This window comes from Rhinolophus hipposideros, assembly GCF_964194185.1.
Source record: "Rhinolophus hipposideros genome assembly, chromosome: 14".
Classification (NCBI taxonomy): domain Eukaryota; kingdom Metazoa; phylum Chordata; class Mammalia; order Chiroptera; family Rhinolophidae; genus Rhinolophus; species Rhinolophus hipposideros.
This window is the reverse complement of record NC_138060.1, coordinates 8660074-8685683: the sequence shown is the minus strand read 5'-3', so window position 1 is coordinate 8685683 and position 25610 is coordinate 8660074. Positions and strand designations below refer to the sequence as shown.

Sequence of the window (25610 nt, the reverse complement as noted above, 5' to 3'; positions counted from 1 at the left end):
GCAGAAGTAACCAATAGTATCAATAGCCTTGCAATATTTATAAATTTTGTTTTAAGATGTACATCTTAAATTATAAGATATGTCTTTGATTAACAGATTTTCGGGGAGGGGGGAAACTACCACATTAAAAAATATATATATATATATATATCTAAATTCAAATTCAGAAAAATATATGTATCAGAGAATCAAGAAATAGTGGTTTTATATGATCAAAAGAGACACTGATAAAAATGAGAAACACTCTTCCAATGATAACATTTTAAGCTGTGTTGTTTAGATTCTGCAGCAAAGTTCTACCTAGGAAATGTTTAGATAGTCACATTAGTTTCTAGGGGTTATTTAAGAAATAACAAATATTTGTTATTATTAAGAGAAATATTGTTGGTTAGGAAGGAAAACAAAAGTGCCTAAATATAGCTAATGCTTTTTAAATTGACGGAGGGGCCTAAATACAAGATTAACATATGACAGACGAATGATACAGGGAGTTGCTATTGATGTTTATTTTCATAGTTTATGGAATATGATGACTTTCATCTGTCAAAGACAAATGATAAATCACTTCACTGGGTATTTAAAGAGATGGGTATTTTCCTTATAATAACCTTCGATTTCCACCATTAAAAAACAACAACAACAGCTTGAGATGCTGTTTTTCAGATGGAATTTAACTTGATTTGCAGTGAACGTGTGAGGAAGTAACTATTCCTTTATGAAGAAATAACTCCATTGACAATTCTCTGGCTTTTCTTAAGTCAGTTGGGGAACCAAACAGCAAACATGAAGTAAAAGAATTCCCATGGCTATAAATTTCAACAAGAAATGGCAATAGAACAGACAAGAAACATATACCTTAAAGTGTCACAATTCTAGCATCACTTCTCTCCATGGTGTGGAAGATGACCATCTTCATGAATGGTACTCAAATCAGTTTTTTTACGGATTTCCCAAGAAAATGCAGAAAAAGCACGCCTCCAGCTGTTATGCCCAAAAATGGCTCATGAAATGCAAATATGCAATTTAAGATAGATAATGAGATAAGAATGGTTCTGCAACGCCAACATCAAAGATGAAAGTTCCAAGAACTTTAAACTTTTATTGCAAAAGGGACATTGTCAAAACTGACCCTTTATATTTGTAATGACTAGCTCTCACTACAAATGACCGGTTTTACAAAAGACCACATCTCTCTGTCCTTAAAATTGTGCACGGAGCCTACACGGAGCCCACCATATCATCTTTTGGTATTTGACTCTCACTGGCGTTGGGACACAAATTGGGATTCCCAATAGTATGGTCACCACGTGCATGTTAGAACTTTTCAAGACACTCATTTACTAGCCAACTGAGCTTCTGAATAAATTGGTCACAATGAATAAGTGAAGGGGCATGAAATACAGATTTGATCCTTGCCAGGACGTGTGATGTGAAAGGCACCTGTGCTACTTAGGGGCCATCACCGCCCAAGGGGTGCCCATCTTCTTGCAGACACACAAAGTCTCAGTGATGAAGAGCACAGGAGAGTTAGCAATAAAAGAAAAACGAGCCCTTGCAGTCCAATGAGACGCTTCTAGGGAGCCTGTCCTACCTAAAGAGTAAGCTAAAGGGCTTTTAGCAGATCAGAGTTAATGAGGGGGAAAGAACAAATAAGTTCTTTTTAAACTTTTTAAATAAGAACTTTTTAAATAAGTACTTTTTAAATAAGAACTTTTTAAAATAAGTTCATATGCACTTACCATTTGAGTGTGCCCATCAGTGTGCTGTGTCAGTAAATGATAAATTGCCCAACTCAGCCTCCAATGTGTGTTAGTTATACAGCAGGCTGATCTCAGTTGTAATTGCTCTGATAAACACCAAGCATTGGGGCAGCAGAATTACAGAGACCAATCTCTGTAATAAAGCCTATTTTTCCTCATGACAGAGACGAGGTGTAGCAAGTCCTACACCGTGGAAGATGGTCACACTGAAAAGATCCCTTCTTCCTGCTCTGCAACCTTCCATTCTGCTTACTAAATAGTTGTCATGGAAATAGACACGGAGTGTGCAGTTCTATTCATCAGCTGCATGGATCTATTTCTGCAGTTCTAACACCTACTGTGTGCGAGGACCTCACCTGGTGCTTCTCATGCATTATGTAACATAACTCTCACCACAATTCTATGGGGATGATACTACTGTCCTGATTTTATGAGTTAGGAAACCTCAGGGAAGTAACTTCTTCAAGATCACAAAGCCAGAGAATGGAGGGGCAGTGAGTCAAACACAGTTCTGTCCATCTCCAAAGCTTGTGTTTACTCAGCGACCAGAACCCCGTGCTTCTCAGTGTCCTGAAAGTAGTGCTCCAGGCAGTCCCCTTGAAATCCAGCTTCTGGTCAATGCCGATATGGGTGCTTTAAGTCAAGTGTCAATAACCGCCTGTGCCACTATGATTTGTTTTCCATTCTGACTTCTATGTACGTTGGAGATACATGCTCAGTGAGTAACAGAACTCACTGTAACACGGTTTGGGATGTCCAGGTCATCTCCAGCATACACGAACCTAGTGTACAAATGGATGCCCTACGCTGGGTCCTCCCAGGCAGAGGACTCGGTGCTCCTCTCCGACCTGCACACCTCCTGGGGCAGTCACATTACTCTCTGAAACTGCCACTGCCTCTGCCCCTGAAGCAGCTTTTCACTGGACTGGCAACATGTGGGCTACCAGAAGTGGCACATTCAGCACCTTCACCAGCATCGCCATCACCGCCAGCACTATTACCACAACCACGGTCACCCCAGGACCCCCCAGGGTGTGCATTGTCTGTGAGGCCTCACCACAACCCTTTTATGGGAGGTGTCGTTACCCCTATTTTGCACATGAGGAAACTAAGTCTCCAAGAAGCAAGCCGACAAGGGCAGAAGAGAAAATTTAAAAAGGCATGCCCCTCACCACTACTTAGTATCCTACATCTACGTTTTATCTTATTCTCTCCTTTTCAAAAATTCTCTTCTGGTTCTCATTTGTCCCTGTTGCAAACACAAATTTCTTAGGAGAGTACATCTGACTTCTAGTATTCCCTAGTAAGAAATCCATCACTCTCGCCTACTGTGTATTACGTACATGGCCACTGCCTTTCCTTCTGTACTCTAAGTATAAGAAGAAGAAGATGGCATAGAGAAAGAGAAGCAAGAAAACAATGTTAGAATACCTTAAGGGGCTGTGCATCTAATATCAGAATACATTTATTTTTCAATTTAGATACCAGTCATCCATGTGTTCTTTGTGCTGAGAACTATGCTTAGCGATTAACATGCATTTCCTCACATCATTCTTACCACAATCTAAAAGCAGGTATTACCGACCCATCCTATAGGTGAAGCTCAAAAAGTTTAGGCAACCTATCCCAACACAGCGAATAAGAAACAGAGTTGGAATTTAAAACCCAGCTCTTTCTATAAATCAGCAAGAAAAAGACAAACAATCCAATTAAAAAAAGGGGCAGGGAAGATTTGACCAAGAACTTCACAAAAGAGGATATCCAAAAAGACAATAAGCATTTGAAAAGGTGCTCAATATCACTGTACATCAGGAAAATCACAACGTGATACCACTGTCCACCAGGACGACAGAAAATCAAAAACTGACAATAGCAAATGTTGGTGAGGATGAGGAGCAACTGGAACTCTCACGCAGTGTAATGAGTACGATGAGTACAATCACTTTGGAAACAGTTTGGAAATATCTGTTGCAGCTTAACACATGACAACATTGTGATCCGGCAATCCTGCTCCTAGGTGGAAATCGAGTATGTGTCTACTTAGGTAAGAATGTAGCCAATAGGAGCTGGAAACTGGAGACAATTCAAATCAGCAGAAGAATGGATAAACAGGTCATGGTATATTCATACGACGCAAGACTACCCAGCAATAAAAAAATCAAACTGCCACTGCATGCAAGCGATATGGATGGAGCTCACAGAAGTACTATCAGCTAAAGGAGTTAGAACAAAAGAATACATGTTACATGATTCCATTTATATGAAGTTCAAGAACAGGCAAAATTAATCTAGGGTGCTAAGTTAGAACAATGGCTACCTCTGAGAGGGAGGAGAAGTGTTTTATGGGAGAAGACAGGAGGACGCCAGCTAGAAGGCTCACAGTGTTCTGGGTAATGGTCACATGGAAGGATGGATGGATGGATGGATGGATGGATGATGGAGAGATGGATGGATGCATGCATGCATGTAAATGGGGGTTCACATGTGTATGTGTGTATAAAAATGCATCAAGCACCGCACTTAAGATTTACATAACTTATTATATACGTTTTATACCTTAAATGTTGTTTTGAAAACTGTTAGAACCCAAATGTGCCTAGCTCCAGTAACTGTCATGCTATACTGCCAGAACAAGGGGAAGGAATGGACCAGTTTGTGGTGGAAGAAAAGGAAGAGAGAGGGAGAAGGAAATGAAGGGAGGGGAGGAGAGTGGGAGGGAGAAAAGAACAGAGGAAGGGAGAGAGAAAGATGATATGCCAGGCAAGGCCCCTAAAGCATATAATATGAATTCATAACAAAACAACAAGTGTTATATCAACAAGTTGGGTTTTTTTCAACTACTCAACGTTCCTTAGAGATAACATATTTTTTCAAATTATGTCTGACCATGTGCTTCTCAGTTTGCAAATGATCCACGTCTACTGTGAACTGAGAAGACACAAAATTCCCCCACAGGACCCCAGACCATGGGGGTGTGCACGAGGTAGTTAACTCCAGCGTAATGAAGGAGGCTGGATGCCCACCTTTCAGCAGGTGGCCTATGGGAGGGCTAGACCGAGCAGCAGACATGAAACTCAATCAGACCCATATTAACCACAAGTTTCTATCCCCTAGAGAAACACCTAAGAGAGCTGGGTCAAATGACCTTCCTGTGTATTCCCAGAATCAGCTATAGTCAAGCAGGCAACAGCGTCAGAACTTACCGAATTTCAGTCCACCTAAAGCTTTTATGCGATGTCTCCTTGTCAAGTCATAGCATACATGTAACGAATATTTTATCTACAACTCAGGCAACAATTATTTCCCACAATTCCACTGAAATAGATGTGATGTTCTCCCTCCCGTGCCCCAAATCACTAATTAAGTGAAGTTGAGGCTGCAAAAACATTTAGAGATGGAAATAAGAAATGTGCATCTCTCAAATCAATTGACGATGAAAACAAAGAATACAGATGTTGTAACTCGTGGCAATCCTATAAGGCCTGTTTGTAATGATTTTATCACATGAGATTGGGAAGAAGAAAAATGTCAAGTTCATTTATGTACAGCAAGTACAATTAGAAAGCCCAAGTAATAAATCTTTCGTAGGTCAGCGGCTTGTTGACCTTGAAAATGACTTCATTTCTAGTACAACAGAATTTTGTCTCACTTTTCAAAGCAAAGCATTTAAGACAATAGTATGGCCCCACTTCTAACAGGCAGATCATGACAATAGGGAAGCCCCAAGTAGAACGATGGCAACCTCAGAAGAAATGGTCCAAGGAATAAAGAGTTTTCCTTCTGATGACAGGAGTGATGAGAAATGCACCAACAAGGCTGGGCCCTGGGAAAACTGGGGTTCTGGTTGGGCACCTTGCTTTTTTAGGTAGTCTAGTCACTTACCCTTGTTAAAAGATTTCTTACATTAACAAGCAAATGAAGCTGGATCTGAAATAGCCAAGCCTTGCTGCAAAGGTGTCTCCCCACAGCACCCCATAGCTACTGAGGTTGCCAAGGGCAGGAAGGGGCAAGGTCGTTTGACCCAGGTCTCCTCATCAGAAGGGCCTCAAATTTAGACTTTTGTTCTTTTCAAATAAAGTGAAATCTACAGTTATGTCTACACTTATAAAGATACACTAAAAGGCATGAAAAATATTTAAACTTGGGGTCTATTACCAAACTATACTGACTTTAGTGTACCTTGAGTTAATGTTTTGTACATCTTGCCATCGGTGAATAGCACAATTATAACGCTTTGCTATGTGTATGTTAAAAGCTTTACGTGTAAGCATTAAAACCACGTCCTAACTTTTGCTGTTGCATTGGTCTTTGTTTTTACTGTTTTTAAACATTTCAAGAGACTCAAAAACATAAGTGGTCTCTCAACCCTTCGGAGGTTCTAAGAAGCCTGGAGACTGGGCCTGGAGGTGAGGCTGCTTAATGCAGCTATGATATTATGCCGCTAATAAACAGAGTCCTTTTCCAAGATGAAGCAAGCTTAGGCATGTTAAGGGGAGTCACCTGCCCACTGTCACATGGTTAGACCTTTCCTGATTTTCCCTGGGAAAGAGGTTCCACTGCTTTATCTTGCCTCTCCTTTGGCATTTATTTCACTTCCTGATCACCCTGATTCGCTGGTCTCAAGACGGCGGTTGGTACCTGTCCTTGTATGTCATACAGTCCTGGGCCTGCCCCACCATGGGATTTACCCTACTCCATTGTGGCTGCTTCTTGTTTCTCTTCCCCACTCTACTGTAAACTCCCCAAGGGCTGGAATGTGACCTGCTCATAGGGTGTAGTATTCAATACACGCTTGTTAAATGGACAGATAAATGGAATACATGCAGAATGGCTGGGGGAGTAGAGGGATCAACTGACTGACGGAAAGAAAAATGAAAATAGTTACTACCCAATAAGATCCAATTCTACCATGTTTCTCCGAAAATAAGACCGGAACCGGAAAATAAACCCTAGCATGATTTTTCAGGATGACATCACCCTAATGCATCTTTTGGAGCAAAAATTAATATAAGACCTGGTCTTATTTTCAGGGAAACATGGTAATACTGTCCTCAGCCTTTAATTAGATGCACTAAGAATGGAGAAATTTCGTAACTGGATTAGATTGGGCTTCTAGTCTTCAAGGATCCCGTGGATATTATCCTTACTGGAATCAGGCACCACTTCTCCATATTTGGAGAGCATGGCTGAGGCTGTACCTCCCAAATGAATGGCGATTTGATTCTGTCTCTCAGGCTTTATGTCTAGCTGAATATCTACCGTTAGAACTCAGTCACTGCACAAAGCGACACCGTGAGTCAAAGCCACCATTCACATAGATTACAAACTACACAGTGCCCCCTAAAGTTGTACAATGTAATGGCTTTGATGTGATCATAGAAAGAATAACAGAAGACACCCCACTCCCCAAGAAAGGAAATATGTTTACTTACTGATTCTTTTTCCTAGTTGTACTTGTTTTTTCATCTTTTCTAGAGCTCTACTTGAACAACACAGCCCTGCTCTACGACGTATAACTGCGACACCTGGAGCAAGTCATTTAATCTTTTTGCTTCTTAAATGTGGTGAGTAATAGCATCTACATTACAGGATTGTTGTGAGGATCAAAGGAGTTATTATGCTAATACAGAATAAAACCTAGCACAGGGCAAGTACTCAGTTTGTTAGTAATAATAATGATAACTATTATTATTATACTTTTATATTCACCTAGAATCTCATGAGCAGATATTTAGGATCCATTTAAAATCATTTCTCCTAACTTATTTTCTAAACATAGGCCTACGTACAAGTAGATGTACACAGCCTGAGCAAATAAAATGTGATTACTAGTGGGAGCTCTAGTATCCATCTTCACTGCCCAGGTTCCAGCCCCACACCACAGCTGTAAGGCAAGTCACTTAATGTTACCATGCCTCAGTTTCCTCATCTAGAAATGTGAACAATAGTACTTACTAAGTAGGATTTCTATATGGATTAAATGAGAAAGAACTATAATTAAAACACTTAGCATACACTTGGGATTCCGTGTTAGATTTTTGTTTTACTATATGCACAATGTCTTTCAGGCTAGTATTCTATACTTTAATAGACAAGATCTATCAAAGTACTAACAAACATTTCAATTATAGGCTAAAAACACCGATATTAATAAGGGAGGGGAAACAAAAACATAACACTCACATATAATCCTCTCTCCCCAAATTATACTGGTTGCTTTTTAAAATAGTTTTGGTATGGATTTATTTTGAAAATACTTTATTTGGAAATAACTTTAACTTACATAAAGTTGCAAGAATAAGAACAGTACAAAGAACACTGTATACCCTTTATCCAGGTTCACCTAATATTAACATTTAACCTACTGGCCTGTCATTTGTTCTCTCTCTCTCCCCACACATAATATGTTTTTAAGCATTTTCAATGTTTTCTAGCCATTCGAGTACAAGTTGCATTTGTCATAGGGATATGTAATTGGTTAATCTTAAATGCAATAGGAAGGTATGTCATTGGGGGTTAATAAGTCTACTCACATTTTGGCTGAAATAACACTGACATTTCATTGTTTTAATTTAAGGTAATCATTTGGGATAGCTCATTTCACATGAACTTTAGGTACGCCCCTCAAGAGTGTAACTGGTGAAGTGACGTTATTTGGATCTTATCATAAATGCATATAACCCATTACAGAAGATGAAAAATTTATTTATACATATTTTTATGGGACACATTTGATATAGCAGGTTTCTTTAAAAATATGTTATACTTCATTCTCTTGACTTAAATGATTCTTGGGAAGCTACAATTTGGTAAAACCATCTCTTAAAATAAATAACAGAGGGTAAGGATAATGTGAAAACTTCCAGGTCCCTACAGAAATTGCTGTGGAATTGCCTTATAATTGCAACAAATCTTGATGAAAAATGTCAGCTAAAATTATAAAGCAATTAAATAAATTAACATGCTGCCAAATAGATATTTTAGTATCCTACACCCAGCCAAGGACTAATCTGTACGTTATTAAGAAAAGACTCTTTTTAAATTCAGTATGTTAATTTTAAAAATGGTCTATAAGGTGACTGCACCCAGAGAAATGAACCAAGAGCTTGGACTCTTGGAGGCAGTTAGAAGTGGATTTGACTCTGGGTTCCATCCTATTAAACTGCGCATGCATGAACAAGCCACTTACCTGAGCCCTCCACACCTCAACTGCCACACTCATAAGACAGGGATGATAACACTACGCCTCTTGGGGATTGGAGAAGGTTTAAAAAGACAAAACCTGTAAATCACTTAGCACAGTGCCTGGCACATATAACCACTTGATTAATGATAGATGTCAGTATTAAGCAGTGAGGTTGGTCTAACATGTTTTCATAAGAAGGTTATAAATTACATCAACTCTAATTAAATTTAAATTTAAACTCCTATGGCTTTCTCTTTTTCTATACTCCTGAGAACCTTGGACTAAAGAACACCAGCCAAACCATGTATATGAGTCTATTAACAGACACGTATGAATCAAATCCAGTGTTATAAGCTTTTAAGTTGGTAGTTTTTTGTTTTTTTTCTCCAGTGACTGCATCTATTCAGCAAATATACAGTGGCAATTAGGATAATAACATATAATAAAAAACACAAAGAAAAATAACATTGGGGAATTAGCTAGTGCTGGGAATAGGCAGAGAATGTGCTGTTTCAAGCATGCCTATTATTGGCTAGATGGTCCAATTATTAGCCTTTACCATGTTCTCGCCTAGAGTGTTGGGTTGTTACTCAACAAATGTTTGAAAATCATTTTTTTAACTTACGTTATCCCCCTCACCCAAAAGAATCCTATAAATCATCAAAAAATCATTAAAAAAGAGAATCATATAAATAAGGACCAAAACCTAATGAAAACCTGAAAAGAGAGAAGGGAGAAGGTGCGGCTTGAGAAGTCATGTTAGAAAGGGGAAGGAAAGGAGGCATGAAGAAAGAGGAGTGTAACTGAAGTGCCAAGCTCGCGGCTCATAAACATCAATATGGTAATGAGAAAATGGAGTTCCAGAACACCTAAGGCACCTGCCCGAGTCAACAAAACTGGTAAGTGGTAGAGCCTGCCAGCCTTTCCCAGTCCACCATGTCTGAAAGCTCATCACACCTGAATGTTCTAGCCCTGAGAAGAGAAAATGTCCAATTCAGGAAACGTCTCAGCTTAGACTCGCTGGAAAGGGAAACGGTATATGAGAAGTGATATCGCAAGCATAGGGGAAAATCCCCTTGGCACAGACATTCGTTTTAAAGCATTTTCTATGGATGCAGTCCCAGGCTAAGCACTATCAAAAGTACAAGAACAAATCCAAAGCATATAAATGCATCCTTACTCAGGAAACTGAGATGGCAGAACATGCCATTATACAGGGTGTTTCTAGAAGCACATTTAAGCCACCTGTTAAAATAGATACCTTATGTAGGATGGAGAACCCTATGCTACAATATGAACGATTCATTTCTTTGTTCCAATTCTTGGCTTTTCAAATTTTTATGAGTTTCAGGTATACAAAACAATGTAATAGACATTTCACCCCTCACAAACTGACAACCCCCTCCCCCAATCTATTGCCCCTCTGACATCGTATATATCTATTACAATTCCATTGACTCTCTTCCCTATGCTGTCCTCCATATCCCGTGACTAGATACATATATTAAATTATAGTTGACCTACAATATTATTCAGCTTCAGCTTCAAGTATACAGTGCAGCGGTCAGGCACATCCTTGGCTTTTTTGAGGACCACCTGATAGGAAACCAATGTAGAAAAAATAAGTCTTGATGGAGAAGGAAAGAAAGGTTAAGTGTAGGTAGTAAGAGGGTAAGAGGAGTCTGCCGATCACAGACCAGCCAAGGGCACATGAGAAAATATAGTATTGATGGGTAAAGGGAGGGGGAGAAAAAGAGTTGGGAACTGATGGAGAATTAACGAAGACAAATACTGATTGTATGAGTATTAAAGGCAACAAACATTTGTGACTGAACACAAAAGAGGAAGGATTTAAGAGCCTAATGGGCTTGAGGTCAGATCCTTAGTAGTCTGTGTGTCCTCAATGAGGCCAGAGTTAGAGACGACACATATATAAGGATTGTACAAGGATCATGGCAGGCCTCCGAGTACACAGGAGAGGCAAAAACTGAAGCGCTATTATTATTGTTACGAGTCACAGTCTCAGCCCGGCTAGGCTTTGTAAAGGCTAACGCGATCCTCTGTCTTAGCAGCACTTACGTTTGTTAGAGGACGAGGGCAATAACCACGGTGAGAAAGTTTCCAGCGACTTTTATCTCATCAGTCCCAGGGCTGCCTGTAGAACTGTCAAGTTCATGACTTACGACCTGACGCTGTCTACTCGTGTCAAACACAACCTGAACACAGAGATGCACATTCCAGGACAGCAGTAATGCTCCAACACCCGGTTCTTTATCCTGGCCTCCTGCTGATAAACTGGTCTAGTACGTCCATCAGCTGTAATTACAGAGAGGGTTGATCCTTGGCAAACAGTGCTGGAAAGAGCTATATTTCAGAGAAACCAAGAGGTTCAAATATGTTTGAAAACAGCACATTTACAAATAAAGACCAGGATCACCTCTGTTTACCACCCCATCAAATTTACACTTGTCTTGTAGGTTAAAGAAACCTAATCCCTATGTAGACTCCTCTCAGTCAATGATCCTTGCTTCTTAAACGGTTTCAATGGTGTCAGTATCAGGCAGAGCCTTGATCAACAACGTGTTAAGCTACAGAACAAAAGTGACCTATCCTTTCCTCTTTCACGTGACCTCTGCTTGAAAAGAGGAGTTCCTTAGAGTTGAGCCCAAAGAGAGGCGAAGGGTGGGGTGTTGTTGAGCATTCCGGAGAACCAGTACTGCTGGATGAGTTGCATCTTGTTTTGACAGCAGCAGTATAGTAAATGACAAGCCGCGTCAGGTAACTCATCTATCTTCACAGGAAAAGCCATTCCAAAGCAAGAATCTCAGATGTTGTCACAGCAGCGAGGATAAGAATTCATAAAGCAGCGAGGCTAGCAATGCAGGAGTTACAGAGCTAGGTAGACTGCAGTCAGGCGGAGCTGTGAATGGGCTCCCCCTCCAAGCTCACAGGAACCTTAACTTTTCCCCCTCTGGGCCTGGCTTAACAGCCAATAATCAGTGGAGTCCTTATCAGCCATCTAGGAGCTCAAGCCTCTGAGCTGCCTTTTATTCTAAAACATTTATGGCAAAAGTAGCTCTTGCTGTTTCTCCTAAATTCTAAGCAACCAAGAAAAAAAAATAAAACAAGAAAAACAAAGAGTGTCTTTATCCATCTCTTCAGTTGTTCATTCATTCAACAAATATTTACCTTCTGTTCCAGGCACTAAGCTAGGTGTGGGCTGGTCACTGAGGTGGATACAGTGCCCAGCCTGAGAAGAGTTAGATTTTCATAGGACAGACAGGCAACCAGGCACAGAATGTGCTTGAAGAGAGTCACAGGGGTGACTCTGGAAACAGTGAGGAGGGCAATAGGTGTAATCTATGGAGGCCTGCGTGGAGGAAGTGGCATCTAGGTTAAAGCTTAAAAGAAGGCTGTGAACTGGTCACATCAAAAGGTAGGTAAAGAGGAGGAAATAAGGTGTACCCAGTTACACAAAGACAGCAGGTATGTTCGGGAAATAGATGAAGTTTGTGCGGGGTGGGGCGGGGTTAGGGTGGGGGTGGGGCATCAGGTTGGGAATTTAAACATAACTTGAGGAGCAGGTGACAGGAATATTACCCAGACGGTTCTGAGGAATGAGAGAAGTTAGCAGCATGGATGACATTTATATGCATTTCATATCCATTTATTGAAAGGTGGTTTTTCATAGGTATGCTCAGAAGAGATCTAATGGAAAATAAGATAAACCTAATTCCCAGGGGAAAAATAAATAAATAAATAAACAAACAAACAAACCTAGATATCCCCAGAGAACCCTGTAATGATTTTTTAAAAACTGAACAATCATTAAGCAATTATTAAAATCCTATAGTACATACCAGTGAATACTTGAAAATCAGAGAGAAGATACTTATTTTTAAGGTACAGTGCCTTACATCGTCCCCATCCCCAAGACATAAAACACCATGATTTTAAACAGCTAAAACTTACAAAATTCAACAAAGAGAAGCTTCTCTTTTCTTTCTGTCTTAATGGTCCATGTTATACTGCTTTAATCACACTATTATGAATTATACCTCACATGGGAGTTAGAACCGGTTTAGCTCCGACCATGCTACTTGCTAACTAACTGTGTGACTCTAGGTAAGCTGTTCACCTCTCTGAGCTTTGGTTTCCCATATGGACCCATCCTTGAGTTTCCGTCAGTATTTGGGGAGACAATGCTGGAGGGAGGTATTTCTATTTCCATGTTACTAAAGGGTAAATGGGACTCAGAGAGGTTCTGTGACTTGCACCAGGCCACCCAGCGATACCATAGCCTTCAGGCCTCACACCAGGACTCCAACTCACTCTGGGTCCTTCTCTTTGCTGTCCTAATTTTTTTTGTGTGTGTGATGATTTTCCATGGTAAGTATAAATTTCAACTATGATGACCTTTTTCATACTGTGGAAACAATAAAAGTATTTGAATAAAGGCAAAATAAAGGGGGAGTGGAGAATAATACTAACTAGCAAAAAATAGTACTGGATGAACACTTCAAATGGGTGGATTTTATGGTATGTGAATTATATCTCAATAAAGCTGTTAAAAATCAAAATAGCACTAGATGAGAAATGAGTGATGTGGCATTCCGAAGGGGTTTGGTGTTGAGGAAGTTACATTTGTTGCTTCATTTTCTTACCTGTGAGATGGGGGCTGCTATTACCTGCACTGGGTTTACTTAGGAAAAAACGGGATCCTCAACATACAACCCAGCATTGTGCACATAGGCTCTACTACACTATGACGACACTAAAAAGAACTTGAGGAAAAGGGGGACTTTATTCATTCATTTCTAATGACATGGATGCCTCCTAAAATGTACAGGAAAAGAAGGCTAGCCTCATGCAAACACCTGTTCATGAGGTCACCCTTTCTCAAAATACTGAGGTCACTGAAATAGCAGCAGCAGGAAGTTCTGGAAAATACAGATTACATGAACTTGTTTCCCTATGACACAGTTATGACATAATCAGGAGGATATATTCTCTAATCAAGGGTTTCCTAATTCATTAGCACGAGAGGTTGGTAGAGAGGTTCGGCTTTACCACTTACATGGGTCAAGGAATCAAAATAAACACAAATATGGCTGGAGTTATCAAATCCTATAACAGAATCCACAATTATGCCTGGTCTACTCATGTTCAAAGCCAAACACATTGAGCCAGACTTGGAAACAGACTTCTGAATTTCCTTCCCATTTTATGAAGGAAATATAAAATGAAATGTCACTTGTTTTCTCTTTCAGTAGGAGGACCATTTCCATGTTCCAAATTCCTGATTTACTGGTTTCACAGAAATGAAACATCAATACTAAAGGCTTTATACAAGCAAAGATAAAACATGATTCTCCACTGTTTTTAAAAGGCTGAGGTCATTTTCTTGCCCCAGTTCCTACACAGTGGTAAGCTTAAAATCAAGCCATTTAGCTCACAGTCAGGTCCAATAAATCAGCGGAAAAAATAAATGGGAAAGCATGCCAAAATGTAACCATAGTAACACCACAGATGCATCAAGAAGTGGTGTGCTCATTTGCTTCATTCCCTATTTTTTAAATTGGAATCTAAGTAGGGAAAAAATTACACAGAGAACAATCATGATTCTGCAATTACTAAATTCTGCAATACTGCATTCAACCTGCTGTATTAGGACTATGGTATGGCAACAGAAACAGCCCTGGAGGGCTTTAAGAGATGCCACTTACCAGTTACTTAATTTCTCTGCGACTCTGTTTCCTCATCTGTAAAATGAGTATTAAAAATCCCAACCCCAAGGGGTTTTTCTAAGAGTAAAACTGGATGGTATATCAGAGGCAAGACAATGGCAGACTCAGAAGACCCCAAGCCCTGGTCACCTTTAAGCCTGTTTTTTTTTTTGGCTTACCTTATTGCTTCGGTTTCCTCATCTATCAAAATAGAATGATCATCCCTGCCTCACCCATGTGATTAACATTAAATTATTATTAATCCAAATGTAAGGAATTATTATTAGGATATTATTAAGATTATAGTTTTTAATTCCAATGCTGAAAGACTAAGAGACCTGAGGGCTGGGAGTTCCCATTAATACATTATTGCAACATTTTCTCTGTTAAACGCAGCTCTGCCACTCAGCAGAAAGAGGCAACTTTGGGGCCCGGACCCAAGTTACTTGCAGTCACCCTCTTTTCCTCTAGGAGCCTGGTTAATACGTAAAATGGAGGGCAGAGGGCTAGGATCTGCTCTCTAAAGGTGCCCGTCTAGATTTCTGGTCTAAGCCCTTGGTATGGCATGCCTTAGACCAGGTCTATTTATTATTCTGCAGTTACATCGGGAAACATTGGCACTCTAGCACATTTCTTGCAAAGTATTATTTTTAAAAGAAAACCATTTATAGCAAACAAGTCACAGCAATAAGCAGGGTACCCTGAAAACTTCATCCCTTCTTTCCTTTGCTGGTTAAAATATGCTATCTCTAAAAAGATATTTCAAACTTTGAGGGACAAGTTAACAGAGGAGGTAAGAAAACTTCCAAGTAATAAAACCAGACTCATTCTTTCTTCTGATTTTGAATGAATTAATAATTGTGCCTTTCCAGGACTCCTGCCTTATGATTACCTATATAGGGTTGTAGTTTGGTGGAGCGTGATAACACTTCACTACAACTGAGGTGCCAACGTATTTGCCTCACAAACTCCCTGCCTCCCCCTCTCCTTTGCTTCCCTTAATACAAAAACCCTGCTTGCGTACTCCCTGCATCCTATGTCTCGCTTTCTCATATTTGGTGTGATCCTATGGGTTTGGGCTTGGTGCTTTTTAATTTGTGGAAACCAATTCTTCAAACAAAATTATACATGAAATCCTGGTTTCTGAATCTGACAAAGTTGGGGAAGAAGGCAGTCCTCTGAGGCGTACTCTTCACTAAGGGCCACTAGGACCCCAGTGGGTTCACTGACGTGAAAACTGAACCTTACAAAGGACAAATAATTTGCCCTGCATTATAAGCTGGTAAGTTGCAGAGCCAGAACGCAAAAGCCAAGTAATTCACATTGTGCTGTGCTGTGTGTCCCATTGTCAATTAGGATTTCCCGGGCTAACAGAGTCATTAAGTGAGCAGGCTGCCAAGGGTTCCAGAACCAGCTGCTGAGCTCTTCTTTCTCCTCTCAACTTTTCACATACCCACTCAGCAGTAAGATGCGCAAAACTGGCTACTTACAAGGCACAGCATGGCGGTAAAGGTTATCCCTTATGGTCTGCTGGAGCTCATGATCAGGAGACCCTTTCTGGAACCGCTGACTGAGAAAATGTCGCAGGTCCTTGGTAAGCTTTCCTCCTGCAGGAAATATAGAAAACAGAAGAACACATCAACAACAGGGCTTCCTAGAGACTGAGCAGCCTGAGAGCGATGTGTGGGAAAACCACATAAAGCCATTCTACTCAGCCACTCTCAGTCTTACTGTAGGTTTTCCTCTGCAGGAGAGAAAGCAAGCAAGAATTTAACAAGATGAAAAAAGCACTGAAATAGCATTAATTTCGGGGTCCCATTTCACATAATACTAGAGGCTGAAATAACAAAGAACTTAAACGAGGCTATTATGTTAAAAATATTTGCCACACACACTTGCAGACACTATTAGAGAGAGAACAAATGGCTGAAACCTTAAAGAGGACAATCTAGCAATAGCTGACAAATTACATAATGTTCTTTAACCAGGGATCCAATTGGTAGAAATTTACCCTATGGATATACTTGCAAAAGCCTGCCAAAATCTTCAGTATTGTTTATTGCAGCATTCTATAACAGCAAATAAAAAAAATAAAAACTAAACCCTGAAACAGCCACCAGAGATCAACTAAGGAAAGCAGAGTTCATCCAAACAGTAATTACTCTGCAAAAGCTAGATTTTCATGTGTTGATATTGTAGGAAAATATGTGGAATGATGCATGCTGTCAGGTCCCTTTTGTGTAGAAAGGAATAAAGAAAAGGAGAGACCATGTATTAATGGAAAGAATCATAAGAAAGTTTTAACAACACTTTACTTTAGGGAGAAGGACTTCAGCGTAGGAAATAAAGGAAGAGACATCACTCTTCATTCTATAAATAGATCTTACTATCCCTTGTCCATTCACACACATTCGATACACATTTCTTTGTTATTATTGCTGTTTAAGCAATAGTTAACTGGATGGAGCTATGAGTTTATTTCTTTGCAATTCTCTACATGTAACAGAACAACAAAAAAAAGCTTAAAATCATAATGTTACAAATATGTATCATAGAAAGAAGGTAACTAAATGTTTTTTTTCTAATTATAAACAGAAATTGTAGTCTACAGGATGAACAGAAGGCTTGTAGCTCAATCTAGCTCACCTTCATTCTTAATGGAGAAAGACGCTTCAGTGACAGCTAAAAATAACAAGGCTGAAATTGTCCTTCCATTTTTAGACAAGATAAAAATTAGGTAAGAGCATTTCTAGCCTTAGAGAAACAATGCAGCAATGATGAGAACTTCCCCATGGTCAAAAAGAATAAATCATGAGGATGACAGGAATAGTTAAGATAGCGACTGTCATACCTAGGGTAGGAAACTACTGATCTTTAGCTTAATGTCATGTTCAAAACAAGATTCTCTGCTACGGTTGATCATTTCAAAATATACTAACGAAACCCCAATTTGAACTATTTTATTTGAGTTGTATTATACCTACGGTCTCAAGTGGCTGAAAGGAAAATACATACATTCAAGTCATTCAATAAATATTCAATTACTCATCAAATATTTATTGAGTGAAGAAGACAAACACCCACACACCCCACTCAGCTGCCCCTAAAATGGGCACAAGGTTTGAACCGACATTTCACAAAGGAATATATATGATTGGCCACGAAGCACATGAAAAGATATTCAATACCATTAATTACCAGAGAAAGGCAAATTAAAAACCATACTATCTCACTTCATACCCACTACCATGGCAAAAAGACTGACAATATTAAGCGTTAGCAAGATTGTGGTGCAACAGGAAATTTTATACACTGTTAGTAGGTATATAAAATGGTTCATTATTTCAGGAAAACAATGTGGCAGCATCTTATAAAGTTATACCTTCACTAACCAAATGACTTAGTAATTGCACTGTTTATTTATGCAAGCAAAATGAAAACAAGTCCACACACACACACAGAAACTTATAGACGAATCTTCATAGCAACTTTATTCATTATACAATAGCCCCAAATTGGAAATAACCCAAATGTCCATCAACAGGTGAATGGATAAGCAAGCTGTATTGTATTCAAACAACAGGATGCAATCCCTCAATTAAACGGAGCACATACGTAATATTGATAAATCTCAGACAAATAACGCGAGGCAAAAGAAGCTAGACACAAAAGAGAACGTGCTGTGCAATTCTATTGTTATAAAAAGTTTTAGTACAGGCTAAACAAATTTACAATGACAGAAGGCGGTTCATGGTTACCTAAGAGCAGACAAAGACCAACTGCAAATGAGCATAAGGCTTTCAGAACTGTGGAGTGCACCAATGTCAGTTTCTTGGCTTTGCAGTTTTACTGCAGCTATGGAAGATGTCACCACTCGGGAAACTGGGTGCAGCACACGTGGGACCTCCGTACTATTTTTTTACAACTTCCTGGGCATCTACAATGATTCCAAAATAAAATGTTTTAAAAGGAGGGAAAACAAGGTAACTTTTTGGGGGTGATGGCAATAGAATATATCTTGATGATAATAGTGAGTGATATCCCAGGTTTATACATCTGTCAAAACTGACAGCACTGTATGTATAAATGGGTGTATTTTATAGTATGCAAACTATACTGTAATAAAATCTATTTCAAAAGTTTAAAGTATACATAATTATTGAATGACTATGTGGTTGGCACTGTTCTCAATGCTTAGTTCTGAAATTCCCATTAGAAAACTGAACTGAGAATAACAGAATGAATGTTGGTAGCTAAGACACATAGGCTGGATTGAAATCCTGGCTCCACTATTTATTAGTTGGAAAGCCCAAGCGCATGGCTTCATCGCAGAACCGCACCTGTCTCATCTGCAAACGCAGAGCACGGATGTGTCAGTAGGTCCATCCCAGGATTGTTGTGAGGACTCAATGAGATTCAGACAATGCTAGGCAAAGAGAAAGCACTCGAGGAATGATGGAAATTCCTATTAGGAGAAGGCAGACTGGACAACTGTTTGAGGCAAGTGGCAAAAGGATTCCAATCAGTCCGAAGATGGACTGATAAGTTTTTTTAAAAAATGCATAGAAATTAAAAACCCAGCCTATGGACTTAGAAATAGAAACAAAATACCAACCTGGGGAAACTTGGATTACAGGATATTTCTAGACTTTCTGAAAGGAAATAAAATTCTACTTGTGCTCAAATGGTCTGGACATAAGCAAACTGGTCAATAAAGATTTAGTACATATGTAATATATTCCAGACACTGTGCTGGAGCTGAAGTTCAGGAAATGAAACCCACTGGTAAATCACTGATATTTGACAGTCACACCTGCCAACTCTACCTCCAGGTACAAAGCACTCTGGAATTTGACCAAATGATAACAGTATTTGCCAGCAAAATCTCTACTACCTAGAATCTAGGGTTTTATATTCCCCTTAGGAGACCACAGTTCTAGACATTCAAAAGATACTGCCAGGTGGGTACTAGACTTAGCGGGGGGTCACTTCATAAATTATATAAATGTCTAACCACTATGATACACACCTGAAATTAATATGGAATGTCAATTGTAATTGAAAATATATTTTTTAAAAGACACTGACAGTTATCATATGAACCATGAGTACCAAAGCTGTCTATGGGATCCAAACACACTGCTTGAGTCAACAGCAAAATTCCAAAGAAGATTCAGGATACAATGTCTCTTCATCCCATGTATAACACAGGTTCACACATCCTCACATATGTGGTTCCTATCAAGATAAACCAGGGACTTACAGATTGGAAGGCATTAAGACATAGGCATCATGGTTTACACTCAAGCTTGACCTTACAACTAGCCAAGCTAGCTACAGTTGCTAATCCTCAAACTAAAAATGCTCTCGACTGCGCGGGCAGGAGTCACTATGCTGCCGGGTAACATTTATTCTGTGTTCCCTGACGTGGGTAAGTGAAAAGCTTCAACCTTCGCATTACATTAAGAATACTGTACTTTTTAGCATCTAATCTCAAATTAATTGCCAATTATTTAGGGGACATGTCGATAAATCTTCTCCTAATTGTCCAGGGCAGTGAGCCAATGAAATAATAAATTACAAGAGAGAGTTTGTCATAGCATCTGCACTTCCTTTGAAATTTAACATTTGTTGTGCAAATGGAAAAGAAAACATAGGTCAGGAATATGTGAAACTTTTTCCAAGAAAAGGATTCAGAGCTTATTTTAAGACAATTTTACAATATAAATGGGGAAAACGGGGCTAAGACTGCCCTAGATTTGCCATTATTTTATATTTTTATATTTTATCTATATATCTGGAACTCTGTCTTTTACATTTAAAACATTTACTGTTTTTTTTTAAATTCACTTTAGTTTACAGAAATTTAACCATGTCGATTGACATAATTTTTGTTAATTATTTTAAATAGTGTATAATTTTCCACTCAAAAAATACATCAAAATATATTTCTCCTTCATAGACTATTAGACTAATTAGGCTATCTCCGTTGTTTCTGACAATACAACAATGCTGCAATGTTACTGTAATGCCTTTCTGTAATTAAATGTGTTAAGTTTTAAGATAGGAATAGACATCTTCAACTTACTTTGATGTTGCTAAGTACTTCTCCAAAATGGTGGTGCCAATTTACCTTCCCTCCAACAGCCTTGGAGGTCCTGTGTCCCTCACACTCACACCGACACTTGTTATTATTAGTGTATCCGGGGTCCGCTAGACCACGCCCAGATTTGATGATTCACTAGCAGGATTCCAGGACTCAGTAAATAATTGAACTCATAGCTATGACTTATTAGAGCAAAAGGGTACATACAAAGCAAAACCAACAAAGGGAAAGGTTGGTGGGGCCACAACATCCAGAGGAAATCAGGTACAAGCTTCCCAGAGTCCTCTCCCACTGGAGTACCACACTTAATTCCCAGGGCCATGAGTCTGACAATATTTGTGAAATGCTGTCCATTAGACACTCGAGGACCTAGAGCTTTTATCAGGAACTGGTTGTGTCAGCAGCCTCTGCCTGGTATGAAACAAAACTCTAGACTCGCAGAAGGAAAGCGTAAGCCATATCTTTTGCACAAACAGGTAAGGCATAGTGAGCCACTCTTACCAAGGAATGGACAGAACCCTTCTGAAATCCAAGGTCCCAGGTCCCAGACAAGAGCAACCTGGCAAGCAGGCCTTCAGACTAACAGTCATTAACTCTTTTCTGTACAGTCCATCTTTTAAAAATCTTCCTATTCTCATCAAGGTAAAATGATATTTTGGTGTTTTACTAATTTACAATTACAGATTACTAGTCAAATTGACCATTCGTTTTATTTATTTTTTAGTCTTTTACATTCTCTCTCCTTTAACTTCCTGTTCATATTCTTTGTGCACTTCCCTAATGGGCTGTCTTGTTATTCTTGATAAGATGCTCTTTATATATTCTGGATATGATCCTTTTATCAATTATTTATATTGCATATTTTGCTTGTCACTATTTAAACATGAAATGTTCCCCAAAAGTAATTGAATGGTGTAGTTTCTCCAACCTTTCCTCTCCCATGCTAGACAGTTTTCTGCCAACTCAACCAGAAGCATCATTTTCAAGGTGATGGATTATGGGGGGGGACTCTGCTTGATCTGATCTCTCTGTCTCCTTAGACACAGATTCTAAGGGAGAATGCCAGTCAGCACAAATCATCTTCATGGTCAAGAAACTTGCTTTCCAGGGAGAACCCTTCTGAGCCCTCTGAAGTCGCATCCGTTTCTGACCACAAAGGCAAAACACAGCTCTCCCTGTATCATATGAGCTCCAGAATAGCCACTTCTAGAAGGTCAAAGAGTAGTGTTTTATTACAATTAGAATCTAGACTTTAATACATTTCAAATTTTCAGTGCTGAGGAAAACTTGTATAAGGATATTAAACTAACCACACTTCCAGGTGATTCTGCTTTAGCACACAATTTCTTCAAGAAATGATTAGAGTTGTAGGAAAGATATGTTTATTAAGGCGACACAAATGGTTTGCACTGCAGTGGAGCTATTGTAGCAAAAAAAAAAAATCTGTCAGTTCAACAGTTTGGATTTACAAAGAATACTTTTTTCTAAATCAAAATTATAAATTGAAATACGAATTAACTAGTTTTAAAGTCACTCAAACTTACAATCCATAATACATTGAAATGAGCTTTGCCTGAAAAAGATGTTTTCTACGTATTTGTTTTTTCTAATACCTTTTTTTTTTTACCGTAAAACTCATATAAATTACTGAGATGTTAGTGTTTAATGGGTACAGAGTTTCACTTGGAAAAAATGAGAAAGGTCTGGGATGGATGGTGGTGATGGCTGCACAGCAATGTGAATGTACTTAATGTCACAAAGCTGTACGTTTTAAAATGGTTAAAATGATAAATTTCATATTATATATGTTTTACCACAATAAAAAGGTAATACAAATTAAGTACAATATTTGAAAAATATACAAAAGTACAAGGAAAGTCAAACATCAACTATAACTTGATTTGCATTCCCATTAGCATTCCCATTGTGTGTGCATACACTTATACACACTTACAATACACTTAGATATTTGAGGAGATACATTCACTTATTCAACAAATATTTATTAAGTGACTGCAGCCACATACTATATGGGCCCTTATGATCCAACATGACAACACAGAATTCCCGAGCAGGGACTGACGTGCATGTTTTAGGAAGGGGAGGACGGGCTAGCCTCCGGACAGAGATAATTGTTCAGGTGCGAACTGAAGGACGACAAGAGGCCAGCAGGCTCTGCAAACGGCGGGAAAGAGCATTTTAGGCAGAGGGAACAGCATGTGCAAATGGTTCCAAGTAGAAAGGAGGCTGATGTGTTAGTGAAACAGCACGAAGTACAGACAAGGGTGGCACAGACTAAGGTTCAAAAGAGACGCAGAGGCCAGGTCATTCTGGGCCTCACAGACCGTGATAATATAAAAAAAAAGAGTTTGCATTTAAAAAAAAAAAGAGTTTGCATTTTATCCTAAATTCAGTAGGAATCCACTGAAGGGATTTTAGTCAGGGAGTGGGAAGGCCTGGTCTAGATTTTGAGGTTACTTTTGCAGCTTTGCAGTGGGTCTGGAGCAGAGGCAGGTGACAGGATGAAGCCAGCGGAGCTGACCACAGGAGACCTGACGCGACCTGGATTGAGGAAATGCCAGGAAGAGGGGCAGAAGGGGGTAGACAGGAGATGCAATTCAAAGCTAGAACTGACAGGGTTTGCTGGCGTGATGGAGGAAGATACGAAACACAAGGGAGGAGTCCAAATGAATCCAATGTTTGGGCTTAACTGGTGATGAATAGATTTAAGTGGAATACACAGTTCCTATTAAATTTGAGATGTGTATCCAAATGAGACTTATATCCAAATATTCTAACACATAATTCATAACATTTCCAGTATACTACTAGTGTTCGAAAATATAATTTTAACAGCTGCATAGTATTTTATCTTATTCCATCATAACCTATTTAACCATTACCAATGAATAAGAATATGCACTGTTTTCACTGTGATTATCTTCCTTATATAAAATATATCTGTATTTCTGATTATTTTCTTGTGATCCTTGAAATGGGATTAAGGTTTTTGATACAAATTCCTTCCAAAACGATTGTATCAGCTCCCCCTCAGTCAGCTTGATTTTAAATGGCTCCAAAGTAGCAGTGTGTATTCATCATAATATTATCAGTTTTGTGTTAATTTAGATGTCTTTCCTTTTTAAAAACAACTACTGTGAACATTGCCGTAATGAAAAATCTTGAATATGAAATTTCCTAAAAGAGGAATTATTAGAGTAATAAGCATGAACACGATTTTAAAGATTCTTGATACATATTGACAAACTGCTTTCAGAAAGGTTACACCAGTTTCTACTAAAGCCTCAAAGAGGTACAATATCACTAATCTGACAATTACAGTGTCAAAATGACGATTTTCCCCTTATAATTGGGTGATTTAAAAAATTTTCCACCAATAATTCAAATAGATGCCAACAGTGTAATAGTGAGGCAAAATGGATGGTAAAATCGTGTCTATTCATTTTGAGAAACTGCTGACTCCAATAAGAAAATTAATTTGGAGAATAGCCTGTTGAGAAGTAATGAATGAATTCCATTATCGTATATATTGAAGTAAAAAAAATAAAGACAAACAAAAAAGTCCTTGCTTCTAAAAAACACACAAATTGGGAACACTCTGAGCCAGTTCCTTATAAAATTACTTCTAGGCCCCTTCTCCCAAATGACATGCAAGCACTGCTAGATTAGAAGTCAGCAAAATTTTTCTGTAAAGGGCCAAGGGCCAGATACGTATTTTCCAGCTTTGGGAGCACATCTGGACTCTGTCCAACTACTAAACTCTGCCTTTGTAGTATGAAAGCAGCTGTAGTTGTATGTAAAAAAGGCTGTTTTCCAATAAAACTTTATTTACAATAATAGGCAGGTCTGGCCCCTGGGCCATAGTTTGCTAAATTCCTGGCCTAGGTGTTGGCCCTGCCTCTCCATGTGAGCAATTCTTCTTACGTAATTCCTGGGGCAGAGGTGGAGGGTACTCATTTCTCCAAGGCTGGCCTGAGAGGTATTACCCAGAAACTGGTTAAATGCAAATTTTGGGGATCCATCCCAGACTTACTGAAATAGAAACTCTGAGGGCCGGGTTCAGCAATTTGTTTTAACAAGCCTTTTAGGTGATTCTAATACATGCTGAAGTTTGTGAACCAACTGTCTAAGCCACTGCAAAGCCCCCAGACAAAATATGGGTGCTAGGCTCTGAGAATAAACCTATTTCCCAATTTCTCACAAGTGTTCTCCATACCTGGCAAACTTTAGGTACTGCCATTCCACTATAACATAACAACACCTTATAATAATAACAGGTGCAGCAGAAATTATTCAGGCAGGGGGGTCCCTCATCAGACATGCAGAGTTTGACTCTGTTCCCCTAGTGGTACAAGAACAGTTGTTCTTTCAGTCGTGTTTCTGTAGAACTTAAATAAAATGAAAAGGAAAAATGTGCAGTGCGTCTGAGACGTGCAGTAGAGGCTGCGGGACAAATTTATATATACTGATGAAACTCTAGAAACTAACTATTTACATATCACTCCCCACGTGGACAAGCACAAAACATATTGCTAGCACTTCAAGACATTCGCTTTATATTATATCCTGACTGCCTTCCCTGTTCTTTTTCTCTCGGTGAATCTTTTTATAACAAATTTCATCCCACAGTGAGAAAAAACTTGAATTAAGCACAGCCAGAACAGCAAGGTTTAAATTCCATCATCTCTATTTTTTTTCCATTATTTCTAGCCTAAGGCTAGAAATAAGGCTAGAAATAATTAATATTTATTCCAGTTAAACTAGGGTAGTAGAATAATACCTCTTCAAAAATAAATAAATAACAGATTTAG

General features: G+C 39.0%; 1 protein-coding gene across 22 annotated transcripts in view; it reads right to left on the bottom strand.

The window, feature by feature from the left end:
• The window catches only part of MAGI1 (membrane associated guanylate kinase, WW and PDZ domain containing 1), a 573273-nt gene that overhangs the window by 218903 nt on the left and 328760 nt on the right, over positions 1 to 25610 (bottom strand). For all 22 annotated transcript variants that reach the window (XM_081071390.1, XM_081071399.1, XM_081071382.1 and 19 more), the window contains exon 2: positions 16163 to 16279. In XM_081071390.1, the coding sequence (XP_080927516.1) occupies positions 16163 to 16279 (117 nt within the window). The remainder of the gene's footprint in view (positions 1 to 16162; positions 16280 to 25610) is intronic.